General features: G+C 36.5%; 1 protein-coding gene across 2 annotated transcripts in view; it reads left to right on the top strand.

Annotated features, from left to right (window-relative positions):
• The window catches only part of LOC108529117 (SLAIN family member 1), a 65866-nt gene extending 42532 nt beyond the window's left edge, over nt 1-23334 (top strand). The window contains exons 3-8 of one of the 2 annotated variants that reach the window (XM_017871218.1): nt 1252-1401; nt 2494-2643; nt 5110-5451; nt 12466-12621; nt 19961-20243; nt 22248-23334. In XM_017871218.1, coding sequence (XP_017726707.1) covers nt 1252-1401; nt 2494-2643; nt 5110-5451; nt 12466-12621; nt 19961-20243; nt 22248-22323 — 1157 coding nt within the window. In that variant the 3' untranslated portion in view covers nt 22324-23334. The remainder of the gene's footprint in view (nt 1-1251; nt 1402-2493; nt 2644-5109; nt 5452-12465; nt 12622-19960; nt 20244-22247) is intronic. The other variant, XM_017871219.1, reaches the window with a different exon arrangement.
• Nucleotides 23335-23535: the final 201 nt, after the last annotated feature.

Raw genomic sequence — 23535 nt, forward strand, 5'->3', positions numbered from 1 at the left:
CATCCCACTGCCCATTAAAGCACTTTTCAGCTGTCTGATTGCTCATTAGCATTGCTCATTAAAAGTGGTCTGGGGGCATACATTTCAAAGCAGTCCTTTTAATACTTGGTTTTTCAAGTTTTGTCAAGTTTCCAGTGAATACAAACCAAGTTATTTCTTGACGTTTAGCCTTGTTTATATTTTTTATATCATTTCTTCTGCTTAGTACATGTCTAAATGATTACTTTTCAGAAAAGTGAATTTTGCCTAGCACATTGATTTGTATCTCATGACAGGAGAGTAAACCATGTTTGGTGTGACTTAAGCTTTTATGATTTGGGATTTGTGTGAGTGTGTGTGTGACCCCAAGAACATGGAGATCCAAGGGGTGGTAATTTTGGAGGGGAGAAGTACATTAATTAGACAAGTGAGGCAATGTAAGAATGAGATCATCTGCCCATGGCTGGTGTGATTCCTTTTTGTTCATTATTTTAATTTAAAACATAGTATTAAAGTAATAACATGTGTATTCTACCTTGAAAAGCTAGTTATATAAATAATATGTATGTTTAATGCAGATAATTTGCAAGATTTTTTTAAAAGAAAAAGTCCAAGTGATCGCGAATAGTCTCTGTACTGGCCACCTAAGTTAGTCGTTGTTAAGTTCTGGTATAGATACCCCTCTGTTACTCTGTACACCGTTTTTCCTTTAAACCTTGTTTTGGTCTCGAGGCCATTCGGAAACACAATAGTCATTCTAAGTCCTCCCATAATCCGATAATGAATTTACATAAAATATTTTTTTATCAACATATTCTGATACTGAGTAGAAAAATACAGAATTACATATAGTTAATATTAACATTTCCCTTAATTCCTAAAGATTAGGAAGATTATACATTTGGGCTTTTCTTTTGACACTAATCCTTTTTTATATTGCAAAACACGAAATCCTTATATGGAAATAGAAAATTGAAAACATTTCTAATGTAGAAACTCAAAATAAATTTTCACTATTATACGGGCATGTTGGCTTTAATCAAAGTAAGATTGACTTACTTTTTTAAAATGGATGTATAAATAGGACCCTAATTCACAAATTGTTTATTTTGTATATATTTTGTATTTAGACAAGTGGAGGTCAGTTAAGATAGTCTTATAAAAAGTTGCTTTGTCTCTCTCTTTTTTTTAAATCTCTTCCCTTTCTCCTTCTGACAAGTCAACATCTGCTTGCATATAGCTAACTGCTGCTATTTTCTGCTTCTATGACAGCTAGCCGATGGCGGAGTCTCTTCTCTTCAGCTGCCTCACTGGCTTTTCCTTATAGTCCTGTTGCAAGACTCAGCCCTTATAGCAATGGCATTAATACTCCCAGCTTCTCTAAAACCTCAAATAAAGCAATACTAACACCTGAAAAAACAGGTAATATTTTAACTTCTTGACTAGCTGCTTGCTTTGTAATTCAGTTACTAAACACAGCTTAAATATTCATCTTTCATTGGAAAGCTTCAGAATAATCTTAGAATGGAGAGTTTGTGCTGCACACTTACTTTGGGTACAAAAGGCCTAGCACTAATTTGTACTCTAACACCATTGATCTACTGCTCTCAGTTGTATGTAGCAGACAGTCTTACCTCTTTAGCAAAAGTATATGCCTGCAGTTCTGTATTTCCAAATGCTTATGTGTTTTTAAAATTAAATGTCAAACACAATTTAGGTAGTTTTTATTATTCAAGATTGTAAGTATTTGTTTTTTTAATTTTTTTTCTGGTAGCTTTTAAATTTAGCTAAGGTTATGTAGAAGAAAATAGTCATAGTGACTTTTTATGAATGAGGATCTCACCATTTTCTTATTTTTCTCAGCACTGGTGTGATTCCATTCCTATAGCCTTCTTCTATTTGTTCTTTGGTTCTTTTATCTGAAACCATCAATTTTTTTACTCTCATGGGTGGCTATAAGTCTCCTGTGACTGCTCTCTGTGGGTGTTGTATATGTTTCTGCATGTGTACATGTGCCTTTTAGATGTGATATTCTTACCCATTTGTAACACTGCTGTTTGTACTCATTAACAAATGGACCAGATTAAAATTTAATTTAAAAGTATATAATCAGTTACTGTCAGTGTCTTATTACTAAAGTATACATGAATATATATTCTTATACCATGCCTTTAGATATGTACATATCTCATAGGATGTAGATTTTAGCAGTAGTGAATTTTGCATTGTGATAAAAAATATAATGTGAAATCTACCCTCTTAACAATTTAAGTATATAGTACATAGTGACTTTTTAAATTGTGAAAATTGAATTTGAAAACAATGAACAAGTGGTTTTGTATATATGAATTGTGCACACATCATGTGCACATTGACCATTAAATGGTGACATGTTGGTGATTTTTGTAACATGAAAACATGAGACAAATTGCTGACTGTTCATATATGAATTGTAAAGCATATATAGATATCAGTCCTGCAGATGAAAGAACACACATTTCCTTTGTGTTTCAGGTTACACTTCCAGGGGCTCCCCGCTCAGTCCCCAGTCATCTATCGACAGTGAGCTGAGTACTTCAGAATTGGAGGATGATTCTATCTCCATGGGATATAAATTACAGGACCTCACTGATGTTCAGATCATGGCTCGTCTGCAAGAAGAAAGTATGTGTTCTTTCTAAACTAGAAAAATGAGGCTTCCACTTGGAATATACGGGCAGAGGGGAAGGTTCAGGCATTTCTCTCCAGGTAATGGGCAAACAATTAGATTCTTTCTCTCATACTGTCCTACTTTTTTTTTTTTTTTTTTTTTTTTTTTTTTTTTTTTGAGACGGAGTCTCGCTCTGTCGCCCAGGCTGGAGTGCAGTGGCCGGATCTCAGCTCACTGCAAGCTCCGCCTCCCGGGTTTACGCCATTCTCCTGCCTCAGCCTCCCGAGTAGCTGGGACTACAGGCACCCGCCACCTCGCCAGGCTAGTTTTTTTTTTTTTTGTATTTTTTAGTAGAGACGGGGTTTCACAGTGTTAGCCAGGATGGTCTCGATCTCCTGACCTCGTGATCCGCCCGTCTCGGCCTCCCAAAGTGCTGGGATTACAGGGTTGAGCCACCGTGCCTGGCCCATACTGTCCTACTTTTTAGGTGGAGCCAGTTATATGCGTCTCACACCATCATGAGGTGGTAGGAACTTAGTCTGATCACAACACATTGATACATAGACGTTGCTGGTATTGCCACTGTGGAAACAGACGGACAGTTTCCTAAAAAACTAAAGGTGCAACTTACAAGTGGCCCAGCAAACTGCCCTCTTGGATATTTATCCCAGAATAGTGGAAATTTGTGTTCACACAAAAACTTGAACATGAATGTTCTGAGCACCTTTATAGCCCAAAACTAGAATTAGCTTAGATGACCTTCAGTAGGTAAATGATTAAACCAATCATGCTACATCTATACCATGGAGTACAACTCAGCAATAAAGAGGAACAAACTGCTAATATGCACAACATCTTGCTTGAAGCTCCAGGGAATCACGGTGAATAAAAAAATGGATCATAAGAGAGTGCATACTGTATAATTCCACTCAAACGACATTTCGAGATGACAAAAATGTTAGGAACGGAGGACAGACTGGTGGTTGGTGGAGTTTTAGGGATAGGGCTTAGGGTCTCAAGAGTGTCTCGAAGCTGGATGTAGTTATAAAAGGGCAACACAGGAGTTTTGCAGTGTTGGTACTATTCATTGGTGGATCTTTGAACCTGCAGGTAATAAAATTGCATACAGCTTAATACTCTCTATCTCTCTCTGACACGCACACACGCACACACACACACACACACACACACACACACACACACCCCTACCTCTGCAAAAATCTGAATAAAATGAGTGGATTAGATCACTGCCAATACCCTGGCTGTCATATTATTCTAAAATTTTGCAAAATGTTACCACTGAGGGAAACTGGGCAAAGGGCATAGTTTTGTTTTTTTTTTAAGCACTTCATGTGAGTCTACAGTTATCTTAAAATTTCAATTAAAATGCATTGGCATACTTCTCCGGTTAAATAATTGTGAAAGAGTAGATAAGTAGAAATAGAACAGTTTGTCACTGGTTCTGCGATAAAGTTACAAAAAATAATCTGAGAGTGAATTAGTTGAAGGGCATTAATATCAAAAGGCACAGAACTGGAGTGTTTGTTTTGGAGTTATCTTTTCAGCCAACATAGGTAGAAATAATCAAGTATTTAAGCATAATAATTTCCTGCTTTCAGAAATTAGTCAAGGCTTCTATGAGAAACATGGTAATGCTTATGCAGGATTTAATAAGATACATTTTTAAGGGGAAAAGTAGTTATTTTATATCATTTAGTAAAAGCAAATTTAAATACTCTTTCTAAAAATATATATGGCTAAAATATTGTATGTCAGTTTCAGAAGTTAAGTAGTCAGGGTTAGACCACTTTTTTAAAAAAAAAATTGTAGTACTGGCAATGGGTTAAATATGAGAACCTTGTAGTTTGACTGTTTTTAGATGATTACCATATAGGATGACCTAAAACGATTAGAAGTTTTGAGGTGTCAGTGTGCTTTGAAAGAGGTAACATTGGTAACATAAAAGAACAATAGAGAAATGATCTTGTGGGAAAATATTTGTCCCTCGGCTTTTAAACTTTCCCTTTGACTTTAAAAGTCGGGGATGGGGAGCAGAATGACTTCCTACTTGGGCAGAGATTTGAAGATTTTAGTTGTTTTAACTCATAGCAAACTATTCATAATGAGATGAATATTTCTTCCTAAGTTCCCCTTCTAAAATATCTCTTGATTTGAAAAGGGATCATTTGGGGAAATTGATAGATATTAATGAATGAGCTGTGGCAGGTATATATAATCTTCACTGGAATTGGGGCAATCTTTTTGCAAAATAGAATTGTCCAATATTAGATATCTGTTTCATAGGTAAATGTGATTATCATCTTGGTAAACCTAACTTGTCAATTTAGTAAACTTGAGAACAAGATAATAAGTCTCTGTGAGTAATTTGTTTGGCACAATTTTTCATCTAATACTTGGTTAATTATAACTAAATGTTAGCTAGATCAAAAGACATTAGAATACTATTTGTTATTTTATAGGTCTCAGGCAAGATTATGCTTCTACTTCAGCATCTGTATCAAGACATAGTTCCAGTGTGTCATTGAGTTCAGGAAAAAAAGGGACATGTAGTGATCAAGAATATGACCGATACAGTCTGGAGGATGAAGAGGAATTTGATCATTTGCCACCACCTCAGCCTCGTCTTCCAAGATGTTCCCCTTTCCAAAGAGGAATTCCCCATTCACAGACTTTCTCCAGCATTCGGGATTGTAGGAGGAGTCCCAGTTCCCAGTATTTTCCTTCAAATAATTACCAGCAGCAACAGTATTATTCACCTCAAGCCCAAACTCCAGATCAGCAACCAAATAGGACCAATGGAGGTAGGTTGTATGCTTTTTTGGTATTTGATATGCTTTGATTTTTTTATATATGGTCAAGAAATGTTTTTTGTGTTTTGTTTTGTTTTGAGACAGAGTCTGGCTCTGTCCCCTGGGTTGGAGTGCAGTGGCACGATCTCGGCTCACTGCAACCTCCACCTCCCAGGTTCAAGCGATTCTCCTACCTCAGCCTCCCAAGTAGCCGGGGTACGGGCACATGCCATTATGCCTGGCTATTTTTTTTTTTTTTAATTTTATTTTAGTAGAGACAGGGTTTCACCATGTTGACCAGGCTGGTCTTGAACCGCTAACCTCTGGTAATCTGCCCGCCTTGGTCTCCCAAAGTGCTGGGATGACAGCTACCATGCCCAGCCAAAAAACAGTTTTAAGAGAAATATAGATAATTGGTCAATGTTTCTCAGATTTAAAATCATCCTCCAGACCTTCTCAGTTTGGTCTAAATTTGCATCTCTCATTGACTGGCTTCTGATTATGTGTCCCAGATTTATAAACTCACAGCTTCAAGAAAACCTCCATGACATAGCTGGCTCAGAATGAGTTATAAATGTGCAGTATCTCTGCATTGTTGCTGGTGCCTGTGGCACAGGCAGGGTGGTACGAGCCGAGAAGTTTGTGGTCAAGCCCATGGAGGTAAAGGCTGTGAGTTGTCATTCCTTACCTTGTGCACAACCTTCAGTCTGTTACTGTCTGTTCCTAGCACAGAGTGAGGTTATAAGCATGAATGATGATGCTTGCAGAGGATGCTGCTCTTACATAGCCAGATCTAGGGAAGTTTGGGATGTGTCTTTCCCTCTAATCTCCTGACATCTAGCATTAAGATCTGTGTAGCAGCAGGAACATGGAGGCTGCTGTCCATTAGCATGTGGCATGGTAATGGGAAATTGATCTGTCTTGTCAACATGGTGGGTTGCTGTATGTGTCATTCTTTCATACTTTTTCTATCTCTTCATTTATCTTCCTTCCACACTCCCAGGAGTTAGACTCTGACTTCTAAGAGCTATGGGGGAAGCAATCATGTAATATTCTGAGCCTGGTGTGTTTTCGTACTAGTGATCACCTGGACCCTCACACACAAATTCTATGTATTATGGAGAAAAAAATCAATTAAAAATAATTTATAATTATACAATTATAATTCTTAATTATATAGCACTATTACTCAAAACTGGGCCCAGAAGTGATCAAATGGTCTTTAAAAATATTTATAGGCCAAATATAAATTTTGTATTAGTGATCAGCCATTACCCTGTATTTAGTTTTTACGCTTTCTTCCTTTGTACCTGTATCATTCATGCTGATGCTAATTAAGAGATCATTTGAAAATATTTAAAATTTTATGTTCATAATTTTTCTTACTACCTTGAGATTTCAAGTTTAGAGGAGTGGTGGCTAAAAAAATGTCATCATGACTAACATTAAAGCTCATAGCATCAGAAAGACGATGTATTCCATGTGCTTAGTAGAAGTCATAGCATCTTATTAAAATTGAGAGGGCACCTAGAGTCATTTCTCTAAAGCTTTTTTTTTTCCTTAAGTGTTTTAGAACATCATAGTCAAGTTGCCAAGCAGATGCTAGCTCTGCATCTTGATTGATATTGTCAATAGGATCATTCTCCTCCACTTAGCTGTTTGTTGCACCTCAGAAAAGTGGTATTCACTTCCATCAAACACCATTTGAAAAGCATTAGGTTTCTATGAATCCTATGCTGGGATATTCTTCACAGTAAAGTGGAGACATACCATAGTTTAGGTCCCTTTGTGGTAGTTTTATTTCGCCTAAAATGTCTAGTTTTCACAATACAAGGAAAATGGAATCCAAAGGCAATTTTCTGGATATGACTTCTGACTAGTTAGCTTAATGGTTGCGAGCAGAGGCTCTGAAGTCCAGTAGATCCTGAGTTTCTCAACTCTCTGAGGTTTGGTTTCCTTAACTAAAATGTGGGCGAGATAATATCTATCTCTTAGGAAACTTAGCTATAATTTCACACCAAACCATCTGGTACACATTTTCTCCACCCAAATATATTATAAGGAGTAAATGAAAATAATGAATGTTACATTGCCTGGAGCCTGGAGTGGATGTGCTAAATAAAGGTTGTCTTCTCCCCTTTTGTTTTTAAACTTTTATTAGCATATGATTCAGATGTCCTAGCCTGCATTTGTTACTATAGAATATTGAGCAAAACTGAAATAAGAATGGTAACTTTGAAACTAATCTATTAAATTTTTTTCTAAATTATCAAAATAATATAGATAGGAGAAAATAATTGTTAAACTGTTGATTCATTTTAAAATAATTGAGAATAAACTAGAAATGTATATTAATATTTACTGCTTTCATAGTTCCTACACTGCTTAGATTTAAAGAGATGGCTCATAAAACTTTCTGGGATATTTCTGGGATTCATAGAATTAAAAGAAGTATATCTGGAATAACTTGCTAAATTTCAAAATGACTAAATTTGTAGAATCTTTACCAACTTTCTTATAATTTCTACGGTATGGCAGGAGTTACTGGTGGCATGATGTAGTCCTTATTATCAAGAGGACCTCCCCTGGAGCCTGTGTTGCCTAGATGCCTACATCTAGCTGTTTGGTAGATAATGAGCGTCTCCTTTAGTTGTAAAGATTCCTGAGTCTTTGTTCATAGAGTGGCGAGTCTTGCTGCCTCTTTAATGTGAGCAAACTCATTTGAATTCTTTACTTGTTCTGTTCTTCCAGTTTCCTGCTACATCTCAGTCCTTGAAGATTAAACTGCTGATTTCTTATTAAGATAGAAATAGAACATTATTTTTGGTTCCCTGAACTTTAAAGTATATGTGGTTATTAAAACATTCCACATTGTGGCCGGGCACGGTGGCTCACGCCTGTAATCCCAGCACTTTGGGAGGCCGAGGCGGGTGGATCACGAGATCAGGAGATGGAGACCATCCTGGCTAACAAGGTGAAACCCCGTCTCTACTAAAAATACAAAAAATTAGCCGGGCGTGGTGGTGGGCGCCTGTGGTCCCAGCTACTTGGGAGGCTGAGGCAGGAGAATGGCGTGAACCCGGGAGGTGGAGGTTGCGGTGAGCCAAGATCGCACCACTGCACTCCAGCCTGGGTGACAGAGCCAGACTCCACCTCAAAATAAATAAATAAATAAATAAATAAATAAATAAATTTCACATTGTTTGACAGGAAACGTACCTCATTTCCAGATGGTCTGACACAAGGTGGAGATCACAGCTTCATTCCAAGGGGAATACTGTCCTAAATATTTACACTTGGAAGACCTTATTTTTAAGAGCATATTTCAAGATTAAAGCTTTGTGAAACTGACTTGTTGCTTAAATATGAGTAAAGATTGGTTTTAAAGACTAACACAGATTAGAGACATAACCAAGTGTAATGTATGGACCTTGATTGGATCGTGGTTTAGAGGAAAAAACTTATGAAAGATATTCTTGGGATGTCTGAAAAATTTTGTATGCAGATTATCATATGATATTGTTAATTTGTTTACATGTGATTACAGTATTGTGATTCTGTAGAATTACAATGTACATTTAAAGTGTCAAGATGTCTGAAGTTTTATCTTGTTTAGCAAAGCAAACAAATGTGTATGTGGAGATGAATTAAATATGGCAAAATGGAAACAACTAGTATAGCCAGATGGAAAAGCAGGTGTTTATGATACTATTTTTAAACATTTCTATATGTATGAAAACTATTATAGCAAATAGTTGGAGAGAGATTTTAAAAAGAAATATAGAAGCTCATTTTCTCAATAGCATATAATTATGTTCCTGTGTCTCCCTGCTGCTTAAAATATATATATATATATATTATATATATATATATTACTGTATATGGTAGTATATAGGAGAGATGAGAGAGAAGAGAGAGAGAGAGAGAAGAGAGGAAATATATATAGTGAAAATAGTCTAGTACTGATAGAGGCTGACTTTTTTACACTAGATTTTGTGATATTCAAAAGATCTAGATGTGGCCACTAAGAGTATGTAGAGATGAATCCTTCTAATTCCTCCCTTCTTACTACACACTGTCTGCAAAATCATACACATAATATTTGCTGATATATGATGTACCTGCTGTTTGTGGCTGGGAACTTTAATAGGAATTTGGGAATATGAGACATACGATTGTTAAAAATAGGCCTCAAGAAGATAATGAGGAAAAGTGCCCAGGAATCTAACAGTCAGTGGCAATATTTGAGCATCCTTACTCTAGAACTACACACAGAAAGTAAAGAAATGTGTAAGAGGTAGATAGCTCAGCTGGGAAGTCCATAGAAAAGCTTCTCTATGCTGGGGAGAATTGTGCCAATTCTTAAAGTATTAGTAAGAGCCACATTACTTAGTAAGAGCCACAAGTATTAGTAAGTGCTTTCTACTGTAGCACTCTCTGCAATTTCTTATGCTTTCTTATTATACATATTATCTAAGTATACTTATTGTGCTTGTTTAATCTTCTGTCTTTTCCACTCCAAGGGGGCAAAAATTGCTGGCCATGGTAACATTTAATAGGTATTAGTAATGTCAAAGGAGCAGTGTATGAAGGGGGAATACGAAGAGCTGAGTTTGATTTTGACTTGAATGCCTTTTGGATTAGTATTCAAGTATATCATTATTTTCTGGTTTTGCTTGAAAGAAAATGACCACAAGATTGAATGCTCTGATATGTGCACTTCAGTGTTTGGGCGTATATATCAATAAAGGCAAAAATATCTTGTAAGTTGGAGGGGTGAAAAAAATTTTAGATATTACAATGATTTATGATCTTCCATCGTTTACCCCTATCAAAATGTTAATCTTTAGTATTTTGTTTGGAAGAAAATTTAATTTTAAGTTTAATTAAATTTATTTTACGTTTTCTCTTTAGGATCAACAATGGGTAGGGAAGGATTGAGAAGCACTGGTATAGACTATAAACCTAGACCATCAATGTTGACTATAAACTCAATGAGACTCGGGACTGTATCTGCCTAATACACTGTGATATCCCCAACAGCTCACAGAGTGCCTGGTATTTAGTGTAAACACAGTAAATGTTTGTTGCCTTGTTCATTTGTTCCTTCTCCAAAGTGAGGATGGGTGTCCACCTGGAGGGACCAGCCTGCTCACAGGTATGAGAGTTCTCCCCTGTGGTTGGGGAGCAGGCTGAGAGGTCAGGCCGGAGAAGTATAAAGAGCCTGTGCCTTGAAGGCCTCATCTAGGGTGTGCTCAGGAGCTTGACCTTTCAGTAGAAGGAGCAGGGAGGAATTGGAATTGGAGGGGTTTCAGCAAGTGGATGACTAGCTGTGTGCTGTGCTATAGGAAGAGTGGAATTGGCTGTATGGGAGATGGATGGGAGAAACAAGACACAAGGGTACTTGGAGACCAATTAAGAGAATTTTGTGAAAATGTAGGTGATAAACAGTGAGGTAAGAACTAGGTGGTAGTGGAAGATTCACTAAATGTTTATGAGGCAGAATTTATAGAACTTGGAAAGTATGGTGCAAAGAGAAGGTGAATCTTGAGAGACTCCCAGACTTTTGGATTAGGTGATGTGCTGGACGGGGCTACAGTTTGTGGATCTAAGTAATGCAGAAGGAGTAGTGTGAAGGGGAGAAAGAAATTAATTCAGTACTTGTCCTTGAATTAGTTATGGCTTAGTACTCATATATATGCTTTTTTTTTTCAGCTTAAATGACCTGACATAGGTACTTTAGTTTTTTGGGGAATGTGTATTGATCAAGGAAAAAGTGTCTCATAGAGTTGTGGTCTTGTGGCTGGCTTATTTCACATGCGTTATTTCACACATCTCAACGTTGAGATCTGTATGTGACTCTCTGCTGCCTCTTGGTGGCAGAAGACGAACTTAGCAAGGCAAAAAAAATTGAAGCTATTCTCTTGGTCTTTTTGTTTTCCAAACGTTTGGTGGCGTACTCATGAAAGTTAAAACTTCCCAGAGATTAATGTGGTCATGTTAATGTCATGAGTGGATGTTTCAAGACATCTGAAGTTTGAATTTTATTAATTTGTTCCATTTCGATATGGTAGCAAAAGATTCAGTAAATGTTGGTTTTCATTCTTCTAGGTTTCTTTCTTTTTTTTTTTGAAAGAAGCATGTAACAATTTCTAGGGTTGTTTTGGTAAATTAAATGGCTGTAAGATTATTTTCTAACTTTTAAATATAATTTTAGCCATTTATTGAATAGGAACAGATAGCTAACTGCTTAGCTAGTCCCTGTGTCTTTTTATAGAAGTCTTGTTCTTCTTTAACACATTGTATTAGTCAGGGTTCTCTAGAGGGACAGAACTAATAGAATAAATTTATATATGAAGGGGCATTTATTAAGGAGCATTGACTCACACGATCACAAGGTGAGGTCCCGTGATAGGCTGTCTGCAATCTGAGGAGCAAGGAAGACAGTCGGAGTCCCAAATCCTCAAAAGTAGGGAAGCCGACAGTGCAGTTTTCAGTCTGTGGCCAAAGGCCTGTGAGCCCCTGGCAAACCACTGATGTAAGCCTGAGAGTCCACAAGCTGAAGAACTTGGAGTGTGATGCTCGAGGACAGGAAGCCTCCAGCACTGGAGAAGAGTGATGTCTGCTCCTTCCACGTTCTTCTGCGCTTTTATCCTAGCCATGCTAGCAGCTGATTAGATGGTGCCTACCCAGATGGAGGGTGGGTCTGCCCCTCCCAGTCCACTGACTCAAATGTTAATCTCCTTTGGCAACACTCCTTACAGAAACACCCAGGAACAATGCTTTACATCCTTCAATCCAATCAAGTTGGCGCTCGATATTAACCATCACACATGTTTATTTGGTGGAACCCTTCTGGTTGGGGAGTGCGTTTTCCTGTACAGTAGGTTAGAAAGCTTGATCATCAGCATATAATAATTTTTATTTATTATTGACCACAATGTGACTTTTGTTATTTGCTTTTGAAAGCTAGTATTTTGGCTGCATAACATCTGTCATTTTTAACTTAGTAAAATTCTTTTCCAGATAAACTCCGAAGAAGTATGCCTAACCTAGCCCGGATGCCAAGTACAACTGCCATTAGTAGCAATGTTAGTTCTCCAGTCACCGTGCGAAATAGTCAGAGTTTTGACTCAAGCTTGCATGGAGCTGGAAATGGAATTTCAAGAATACAGTCTTGTAGTGAGTATAATTGTTTGATATAATTATATGTTATATAATTGTATAATTATTTTTTATAATTTTTAACTGTAAGGAAAATAACTTACAGTTCCATTTCTTTATATTTACTTGCAAGAACACTAAACTTTTCTCCTTGCCCTGTAACTTATTTTCTTATTTACCAGTGCCTGTGGTATCAATTAATAGTAGTAAATTGTTAATTGTATGATAATAGTAAATTATTTGTAGTCCTTTATGTAAGATATATAGTAGAAGTACTACATGGTGATTGATTTATCCACTCATCATACAAAAATTTTTTTCCTTGCAGATCCTCCCCTTTCTAGCTGTCTACCTGAATAAGCACACTTAATTCTGTCTAGCCATTCCTTTTGTCTTGGTTTTCACCTGTGCATACTTTTGTCCTTTTTCCCCCTAAATGAAGTTATATTTTAGTGTGTCTAAAGTAGTTTTTATCCACTCTGTTTTAGCTTACCCCACATTCTGTTACTTACTTTCTATGTTTCACCCAGCAGTGAGCGACACAGTGAGCATTAGGCCTAGTGCTGTGTGTCTTCACTTTATGTGGGGATGTGTTGTTTTGGCATCCCCCCCGATTCCTACTCATGCTGTCTATATGGGTTATTGCAGTTAAGTCTTACACTGACCTCTAGGAGGAAGGCACAAGGTCATATTACCAGCATTCATAAAAATGCCCAAACTTGGGAGGCTGACTGTGTTCTGAGTGTACTGGCCAAGAGTCATCAAACAGATGTCTTAAGTCTGCATCTAAAATGATTTGTAGCTCTTCTTCCTCAAACTTAGTTTTGGGTGTCAAATTGTATCTCCCTAACATGCAGTGGTCTTTCATTTCTTTGTTTTAGTTCCTAATAACCAAGTGACATCATTTACTCTATACAAGAAACAGTGCTAACTAGTTTATATTCATTATCTTATTTAGTTCTACCAACAACTCTATGAATTAGTTTCTACTGCCATTCTTATTTTGTGGAAGAGGGAACAGTTCTGACAGGTTAAGGAACAGTTTGTCCAAGGCCATGCAGGTGGAAGAGCAGAGAGGCAGACCTAGGTCTGGTTACTCCCAGAGCTTATGCTTTTAACTATTAGGATATTCTAGCTCCACGTGTTGTTCTTCTCTGCTTAGTATTCTTCCTTTTCCTTCTTCGTTCAGTTTACTCCTATTTACTTTTATAATACAGTCCAAATACCATGCCCTTGGAAGTTTTCATTGCTTACTTGATCACCCTAACACACTTTCTCAAATACCCCCCAAACAATGCTAGAATGGATTAGATTTTTGGTACTTACCTCTGTTATTCAATGTACCATGTTTTACCATTAATGTATTTGTCTTCCTTACTAGATTGTAAGCTCCCTCTGGGCTTGGACCATCATTTATTTGATTTTCTGTTCCCAGTGCCTGACATGTTACCTGAACATAAGGAACTCAGTGAATGCTTGAGTGAAAGCCACAGGATTCTATGTTAACGCTTGACCTGTTAAATATTTGAACCAATGACTTGTATAAGGACACGGAAACAACCTATGAAATTTGCTGATGGTGGAAACTGAGAGAACTAATAACTGATTTTATGTCAGGAGGTTACAACAATGGGCCAAATGTATCATGAAGAAACTTAGCTGATAGAAATATACAATTCTATATCTGAATTACAAAAATCAGTAACGTACCAGCCTAGACCACATGATGAAATCCCGTCTCTACAAAAAATACAAAAATTAGCCAGGCGTGGTGGCCAGTGTCTGTAGTGCTAGCTACTTGGAAGGCCAAGGTAGGAGGATCACCTGAACCCAGGAGGTTGAGGCTGCAGTGAGCTGAGATTTCACCACTGCACTCCAGCCTGGGCAACAGATAGAATGAGACCCTGTCTTGGAAAAAGAAAAAAAAGAATCAATAGTGTAAGTGTAGGATGAGAGAAATACAGTTTTGAGAATAGCAAATATGGTAACAATTAGGAATTTTTGTTGACTCCAACTCAGTGTGTATTAATAGCAGATTTGAGTGCCAGAGAAGTGTATGTAACCCAAAATAGAATGTACACTGCAAAGAATGTTCAGTTTTGATTGAAGTTTCCCCAAAATGATGGGAAATGTCAAAAGGATACAGGAACCAAGTTGAAGGAATCTCCTAATGGCCAAATATGGGACAGTTTGAGCCACAGAGTAAATAATTATAGTAATGGATTATAACTGATGGAATAAAATAAATATGCATGGATTCATACTTAATTGGATAAATAGAAAGAGGGGAACATCTTCTTTGTAGTAGATTCCAATTCATGCATGTAAAAGAAATGAAGAAATTATAAAAATCATCATTTCTAAGTCAAGCATAATACTGAGAGAAAGCCCCCAAGAAGAATAATAATGTGTAGGAGAAAGAGGACTCTCGTAACTTTTGTTTCAAATCTTAAGATTATGCTCTCATTTACTTTCATTTCTGAGCATTCTAAGCCACTGTTATTTATGCATTCTAAATTCTTATCATGACAATTTCTAGTTCTGGGCCATTTTGCCTTCAGGAAAGAACAGAGGTAGGATAGAGAGTTGGAAAGGCTGCAAGTATAGAAGGAGGAACACAGTTGTAGTCAAAGACCTGGTTTTGGGTCTTTTCTTAATAATAAACTTTCTGGAAAGTTAAGTATTCTTTATCAGTCTCGTTTTCTCATTTGTAAAATTAGGATTATGCCTATTAATTTTAACTAGTTTCTCTTATGTGTGTTTTTTTAAAATCAAGGGTAGTTATATATGTTATATGTAGGAGAGATAGTAGGATTGTATTCCTGAATAAACTGTTCTGGAATTTCATTGACTCTGTAGATCAATTTTTGGAAGATCTTAACAATATTAAGTCTTTGCATCCATTAATGTGGAATAGTCCTTCGTTGACTTAGGTCTTTAATATCAGTGAAGTTTTGTAGCTTTCTATATAGAGGTTTTGTGTTTCTATAGTTAAATTAATTTCTAGGTATTGTGATTTTATTAAGTAGTGTTTTGTAAATAGTATTTCCTCAGGTTTCTTTCGGTTTCTACTAGTTTGCTAGTATTTTGAATAGAATTGATTTTTGTGTTTTGATATTGAATCCAGCAACTTTGCTAAATTAATATCTCCTAATAGTTACCCAATACAATGAGTGCATATGATCACCAAAACATGTTCAAGAAGGTTCATGAAACCCCAAATTAGAAATAACCTAGCCTTCTGTCATCAAGGGAATAATCACATTTATACAATGGAATACTGCTTAGTAACACAGCAGCACAGGTGAATCTCACAGAAGTATCTAGTGAAAGAAGCCAGATTAAAAGGTTAACGTAGTAAGTCTGTTCCTAGGAATGTCCTCAAAATAGGAAAAAACAGTCTGTTGTGATAAAAGTGGGAATAACACTTACCTTTGGAGGAGGTTTGACTAGGAAGAGGCATGAGAGAGCCTTATAAGGTGCTGGTGATGCTTTTTATCTTGATAGGAGGAGTGGTTACATGAACATGTTTACTTTGAACATTCACTGAGCTTAGACTTAAGATGTATGTATTTTATATATATTATGCTTCAGAAGAAATTGAGCCAAATTCATGTATTGAAGGTTTTTAAAAAATTAACACTTTTTTAAAAAAGTTTTCAGCTTGTAGAAAAATTGAACAGGAAGTACAGAGAATTCCCATATAATCCCTCACCCTCTGTATCCTCTTAGTTTCCCCTATTATTAACATCTTGTGTTAGTGCAGTAGACTTGTTACAGTTGCTGAATGAGTATATTAAAAAATTGCATGGTTAAAAACTAGCAAATTAAGGCATTACAGAATTGGTTAGAAAGAATCTTAGAGATGATTTGTCAACCAAGAGAACTTTGCTGTGTCACGAAGCTAAATGGGAATACACCTAAGGGAGGATCTTATATAGCCTTATTTTTTATAAAGTTTTTTTACTACTATACACATATATCGGCATTTCTTTTTTTTTTTTTTTTTTCTTATATCAATAGTTTTGGGGTAGGTATAGCTGGTTTTGGTTACATGGATGAGTTCTTTAGTGGTGATTTCTGAGATTTTGATGCACCTGTTACTGAAGCAGTGTACACTGTACCCAGTGTGTAGTTTTTAATCCCTCAGCACCCTCCCAAACTTCCCCACAAGTCCCCAGAGTCCATTATCTCCTTCTTATGCCTTTGCATCCTCATAGCTAAGCTCTCACTGACACGTGAGAACATACAATATTTACTTTTCCATTCCTGAGTTATTTGACTTAGAATAATGGCCTCTAACTCCATCCAAGTTGCTGCAGAATATTACTTTGTTTCTTTTTATGGGTGAGTAGTATTCCTTGATGTATATATATCACATTTTCTTTATCCACCCATTGGTTGATGGGCACTTAGGTTGGTTCCATATCTAAGCCATTGCAAATGGTGCTGCTATAAATATGTCTTTTTTTTCAAATAATGACATCTTTTCCTTTGGGTAGATACCCAGGAGTGGGATTGCTGGATCAAATGGTAATTCTACTTTTAGTTCTTTAAGGAATCTTCATACTGTTTTCCATAGTGGTTCTACTAATTTACACTCCCATCAGCAGTGTAAAAGTGTTCCCTTTTGCCATGTCCACACCAACATCTATTGTTTTTGACTTTTTAATTATGGCCATTCTTGCAGGGTAAGGTGGTATCTCATTGTGGTTTTAATTTGCATTTCCCTAATGATTAGTGATGTTGAGCATTTTTTTCATTTGTCTGTTGGCTGTGTATCTTTTTTTGAGAAATATCGATTCATGCCCTTTGCCCACTTTTTGATGGGATTACTTTTTTTTTTTCTTGCTGATTTATTTGAGTTCCTTGTAGATTCTGGCTATTAGTCCTTTGTCAGATGCATAGTTTGCAGATATTTTTTTCTACTCTGTGAGTTGTCTGTTTACTCACTGATTATTTATTTTGGTGTGCAGAAGCTTTTTAGTTTAATTAGGTACCGTTTATTTATGTTTGAGTTGCCTTTGCTTTTGGGATTTTAGTCATGATTTCTTTGTCTAAGCCAATGTCCAAAAGAATTTTTCCAATATTATCTTCTAGAATTTTTATGGTTTCAGGTCTTAGATTTAAGTCTTTGATCCATTTTGAGTGGATTTTTGTATAAGGTGAGAGATGAGGATTCAGTTTCATTCTTCTACATGTGACTTGCCAGTTTTCCCAGCACTGTTTACTGAATAGGGTGTCCTTTCCCCAATTTATGTTTTTTTATGTTTTGTTGAAGATCAGTTGGCTGTAAGTATTAGGGTATATTTCTGGATTCTCTATTGTTTGGTCTATGTGCCTATTTTTATAGCAGTACCATGCTGTTTTGGTAACTGTAGCCTTGTAGTATAATTTGAAGTTGGTTAATGTGGTGCCTCCAGATGTGTTCTTTTTGCTTAGTCTTGCTTTGGCTGTGTGGGCTGTTTTTTGGTTCCATATTAATTTTAGGATTGTTTTTTCTAGTTCTGCGAAGAATGATGGTGGTATTTTGATAGAATTGCATTGAATTTGTAGATTGCTTTGGGCAGTGTGGTCATTTTACAATATTGATTCTTCCAATTCATGAGCATGGGATGTGTTTCTGTTTGTGTCATTTGTGATTTCTTTCAACAGTGTTTTGTAGTTTTCCTTGTAGAGATTTTTCACCTCCTTGGTTAAGTATATTTCTAAGTATTTTATTTTGTATTTTACAGATATTGTAAAAGGGATTGAAATCCTGATTTAATTTTCAGCTTGGTTGTTGTTGGTATACAGCAGTGTTACTGATGTGTGTACATTGATTTTGTATCCTGAGACTTTACCGAATCCATTTATCAGATCTAGGAGCTTTCTGGATGAGTCTTCAGGGTTTTCTAGATATACAGCCATATCATTGGCAAACAGTGACAGTTTGACATCCTCTTTTCCAATTTCGATGCCCTTTATTTCCTTCTGTCCTATAAGTACTCTGGCTAGGACTTCCTGTGTTATGTTGACTAGAAATGGTGAAAGTGGACATCCTTGTGAAGGATGTTTTGTTCCAGTTCTCAGGGGGAATGCTTTCAGCTTTTCCCCATTCAATATGATGTTGACTATGGGTTTGTCATATATCGCTTTTATTACTTTGAAGTAAGTCCCTTCTATGCCTATTTTGTTTTTATGATAAAGGGATGCTGGATTTTATCAGATGCTTTTTTTGTATCTATTGAGATGATCATATAGTTTTTGTTTTTAATTCTGTTTATGTGATGTATCACATTTACTGATTTGCCTATGTTAAACCATTTCTGTATCCCTGGGATGAAACCTGCTTGATCATGATGTGTTATCTTTTTGATAACACATGTATCAGTATTTCTGTGTATAGATTTTGCCTTGTATACTTGCGCAAATTTTTTTAAGGAAAAACTACATTTAAGGAAATATTTTCAAGAGATGATAAATAAAACCATAGATACTTTTTTGGGGTTTTTTCCCCCTTATATTTATTTCAAAAAAGTATATATCATATGTTTTATGATTAAGTAAATTCAACTGTTTTAGAAAACAGGGTATGTCCATGTTTAACCATGTTGCAAGTACTAGGCAGCAAAGGCTTGGGTAGTTAGTAAGTAGGCAGAATCTGTGCATAAGTTTCTATTAAATTTGATTGTTTTCCTTGGAGAAAGGGATTAAAAAATTTAAAAACTTCTGCCTACCAGTTTGTTACCTTTTAATGTGAAATGGCACACAAAGTTGGGTCAGTATATAGATGAAATCTTTAAGGGTTCTTACCCAGAGAGTTCCCGGTTCCCTTCATTTTATAGGTTTTGCTACTATTATATATGTAATAATGCCCAGCAACTCAAAGAGAGATAAATGACATATGAATATTATTTAAGAAATATATCTGTAATCAACTGTTTGTACCTACAGATACCACCTCTGTCTTCTTTTCTATAATTACAACTATTAAAGTATCTCCTCATTTTATTTTCATGGAACCACCACCAAAGCAAGCATCAAGAAATCCTAATTTCTAGCAAGCAAGCAGGGAAGACTTTGTCTTGTAAGAACTCAGAGATCATCACATTTGTAAAGGAAAGGAGGCTGTGCTTAGAACTGGCTTCTGCATATAGCCAGGCACTCCAAAATGTGGCTGATGGACAGACCAGGAGATCCGCGTCAAGGATTAGAATTTTCCATGACTCAGTGCCATCTGGAGCCTATGTTCCATTTATCTCCTCCTGTGTATATTGTACTCTCAGGCATAATTGGCTCTTCTGAAAATAACACACATTTCCTGAGTTGGATAGTGGTAGAAGCTTGCTCACATGAATATCATTTTCTCTTCTAGTTCCATCACCAGGACAGCTTCAACACAGAGTCCACAGCGTGGGGCATTTCCCAGTGTCTATCCGACAACCTCTTAAAGCCACAGCCTATGTGAGTCCAACCGTTCAAGGCAGCAGTAACATGCCTTTATCAAACGGCTTACAGCTATATTCCAACACAGGAATCCCCACACCGAACAAAGCTGCAGCTTCTGGGATAATGGGTCGCAGTGCGCTCCCAAGACCTTCGTTGGCAATAAATGGGAGTAACCTGCCTCGAAGCAAAATTGCACAACCTGTTAGAAGGTAAGAATCTTTATTTGCATAATTTCATTTGCAGTGTGGAACTAGAAACTGCTCCATACACATGCTGACCTTTCCTTTGGCTCACTTTAACCTTAGTAAGTTATGGCCTGACTTGTGCTCTCCTCCCTTTGAAAAGTGATGGATATCCCTGTGTCGGTCAGGTCCCCTTCTCTCTGATGTCATTGTCTTCCCTTACTCCCTCATCACTATCACTCCTAACACTTTTGCTTTTACCAGATAAGCTTGTCTCCAGAGCTTTTGTAGCTTTCTTCTCCCAAGTTATTTGCACGGCTTGCTCCGTGCCTCCTTCAGGTCTTTGCTCAGATGGCAGCTCTATCCAAAAATTGTAGGGCGGGGAAGTTGACTCTTTGGTTCATTGCTGTGTGTCCCCAATGCCAAGAACTATGTCCAATATGGATAGGATCTCAAATATTTGTTGAATCAGTCATTTTTAATGAAAATATGGAAAAATGTGTCAGGCATATGTGCACATGCACACCCTCCTCCCACACATTTATGGTTTGAAAACGGTCTTAATGACATTCACCTGGGGCTTTATCAGCTTATGTTGGTAAGTTCGGTATGGTTCAGGTAGAAATTTTTTTTTTCCCCTTCAAAGTTTCAGAGTACTTCAAAGGACATTTTAGTCCAGCTCCTGGTCATGATGTACCCTCTTGAACTGAATATCATGGAGTGTCTTATATTAAAAATCCATAAAAGTGGTTTGAGGAAAGATTGGTAGATGAGGAAATAAAGACAGTAAATACAGACAGCTCTTTCAAGAAATTAGGATGTGAAGGAGGAGAAGGAGGAAACATAGTAAAAGTTGGAAAGAGGTGGAACAAGCAATTTTCTCTGTCTTTATGCATTTATGGATATATAAATAGTTCTGTTTTTTGTTTAGAAGTAATGGATGCTCAGATCAACAACAAATTTCGAAAAACAGAAACTGTTGAAAAATAGAAAAGTAAAGACTGACCCATAATCCTACTACCAGATAAAAACAATTTTGGTACATGTTTATTTATTCAGTAAATTTTGGCTTATTCTGCTTTGTAAATGCCGAGCTGCGTCATCATGCTGATGGCTGACTAGAATCACATTATTTGATATATATGGTTATTATAGACCATACATTTATCCTTGAATTTGTGTCTCCAGACTAAACTCTTGGAAAGGTCACTGCTAGACAATATGAGATGGTCTATTTCCCCAAACTTAAGCAAATACTAGGTATTATTTCTTTTAATTTTTTTAATTTAAATTTTTTATTTTATGTATTTTTTTAGAGACAGGGTCTTGCTCTTTTGCCCAGGCTGGAGTGCAGTGGTGTGGTCGTAGCTTGTTGTAACCTCAAACTCCTGGGTTCAAGTGATCCTGCCTTGCAAGGACTACAGTGCATGCCACCACTCCCAGATAATTTGAAAAAAAAAAAAAAATTGTAGAGATAAAGGTCTTGCTGTGTTGCCCAAGCTGGTCTTGAATGCCTGGCCTCAAGTGTTCCTATTGCCTCGGCCTCCCAAAGTGTTGGGATTATAGGTGTGAGCCACTGCACTCAGCCGAAGGTTCTTTTTAAATGTTTTGCCAACATGATAGGCAAATCTTCAATTACTAATAAGGTTTTGAAAATTTCTTCATATTCATTTGCTGTTTGTATTCAACAGAGTAACCATTTATGTTTTTAGGCCATTTTTTCTAGCCAGGAGTCTATATTTTCTTATTTTAAAATATGTTTTATACATTAAGGATATTGGCCCCTTTATTTATGTTGGAAATTTACTTGTACAAATACAACATGCATGACACTGTGCCATGAACTGGGGCTCTGGGAGATAAGCATGCAGTGAAGACCCGTAAGTGTGAACCACAAGGTACACTTGAGATACTGTTAGTGGCTTCTCATTACTGCAGTGGAGAAGCATAGATGGGAGAGTAGGTCAAAGTAAGTGATGCGACTCACAGGATTATTAACAATCTCTCTGTGTTTTTCTTGTCTCTTTTTAGTTTTCTTCAGCCTCCAAAGCCTCTGTCTTCACTCAGCACTCTGAGGGATGGAAATTGGAGAGATGGTTGCTACTGATGCAGTTTTATGTACCCTTGAAAAATGGGAAAGAAGTAAAAATGAGGGTTGTGTTACCTAGCTGGCTGGGTAGCAGTGGATGTTGGGATATTCTTTCCCTTTTGTGTTTTAATATATTTACTGCATTGTTTCTCAATGGACCAGTCACCAGAGACTAATTATTGCACTTAAATATTTGCCTGAGATACTGCAACATTCTCAAACCCATGGTTGCAGTATTGTGACACTTAGATCTAGGAAGTTTTTGTAGAACTGCTCTGTACCTGAATACATTTTGAGAGAATTGAGATGTATCAATAATGCTTTGCCATATGAGTTTTTTAAAGTAACTTGTTCAATTTACTTACGTGTTCTAAACATCTTTCCATTACATGTTCTGTATTTTAATACATTGCATATTGACAACTAGGTTCTATAATGTATGCTTTGAAATTTACTTTTTTATAGTTTACAGGAATTTTATTTTTTGTGCCTATTTCTTTTTACACCTGTGTGAACCACTATGGAACAACTTAAATTTTGTGCCATAAAAATATTTTTGTGGTAAGGTACTATTTTTTTAGCTCTAGGGATATATCAGCAAAAACACATCATGCAATTTGAGAGGCATAATTTTGTGTTGAATGAGCACAACATAATTTGAAGCATTGCAAGGAGATAGCCAGACAGCAGAATTAAATGGTCCTGTCTTTTTCATTGTTAATTTATTGTCATACATGGGTTTCATATTTATAACGGCATCATGAGCTCATTGCACTTAATACCTGCAATGTTTGCTACTGTACCACAATTAATTTTCAATACTTTATTACAAAGGATGAAACTGTAATGTTTTATTAACAATGCTTCTGGAAATGAATGCATTTTAAAGCAAATAAATCTTTTTGATAGACCTTTTACAAAATCCATTTGCACTAATGAATGCTTTCTTATGGCATATAACTTAATATTTGTTACTGTGTACACTGCTGTTTTGGAATGTTCAGAAATAAAGACTCTATTTCAGCAATATCAGGTCATGCATGAATGTGCAGCATAAACAGTATAACTACACACGTGTTTCACTACAATTGTGAAAATGGTTATTGTTACCCTGTTCTCGTGCAGGGCATTTATATCTCAAGCAAGTAGACTTAGAATATTCACATTCATAAAATTATTTTTCTTTTCCCAAATATTCCTGATAAGAAATGTGTGATTTTCTTACATCAG

The sequence above is a fragment of the Rhinopithecus bieti genome, unplaced genomic scaffold (genome assembly GCF_001698545.2).
Source record: "Rhinopithecus bieti isolate Rb0 unplaced genomic scaffold, ASM169854v2 scaffold_4981, whole genome shotgun sequence".
Lineage (NCBI taxonomy): Eukaryota > Metazoa > Chordata > Mammalia > Primates > Cercopithecidae > Rhinopithecus > Rhinopithecus bieti.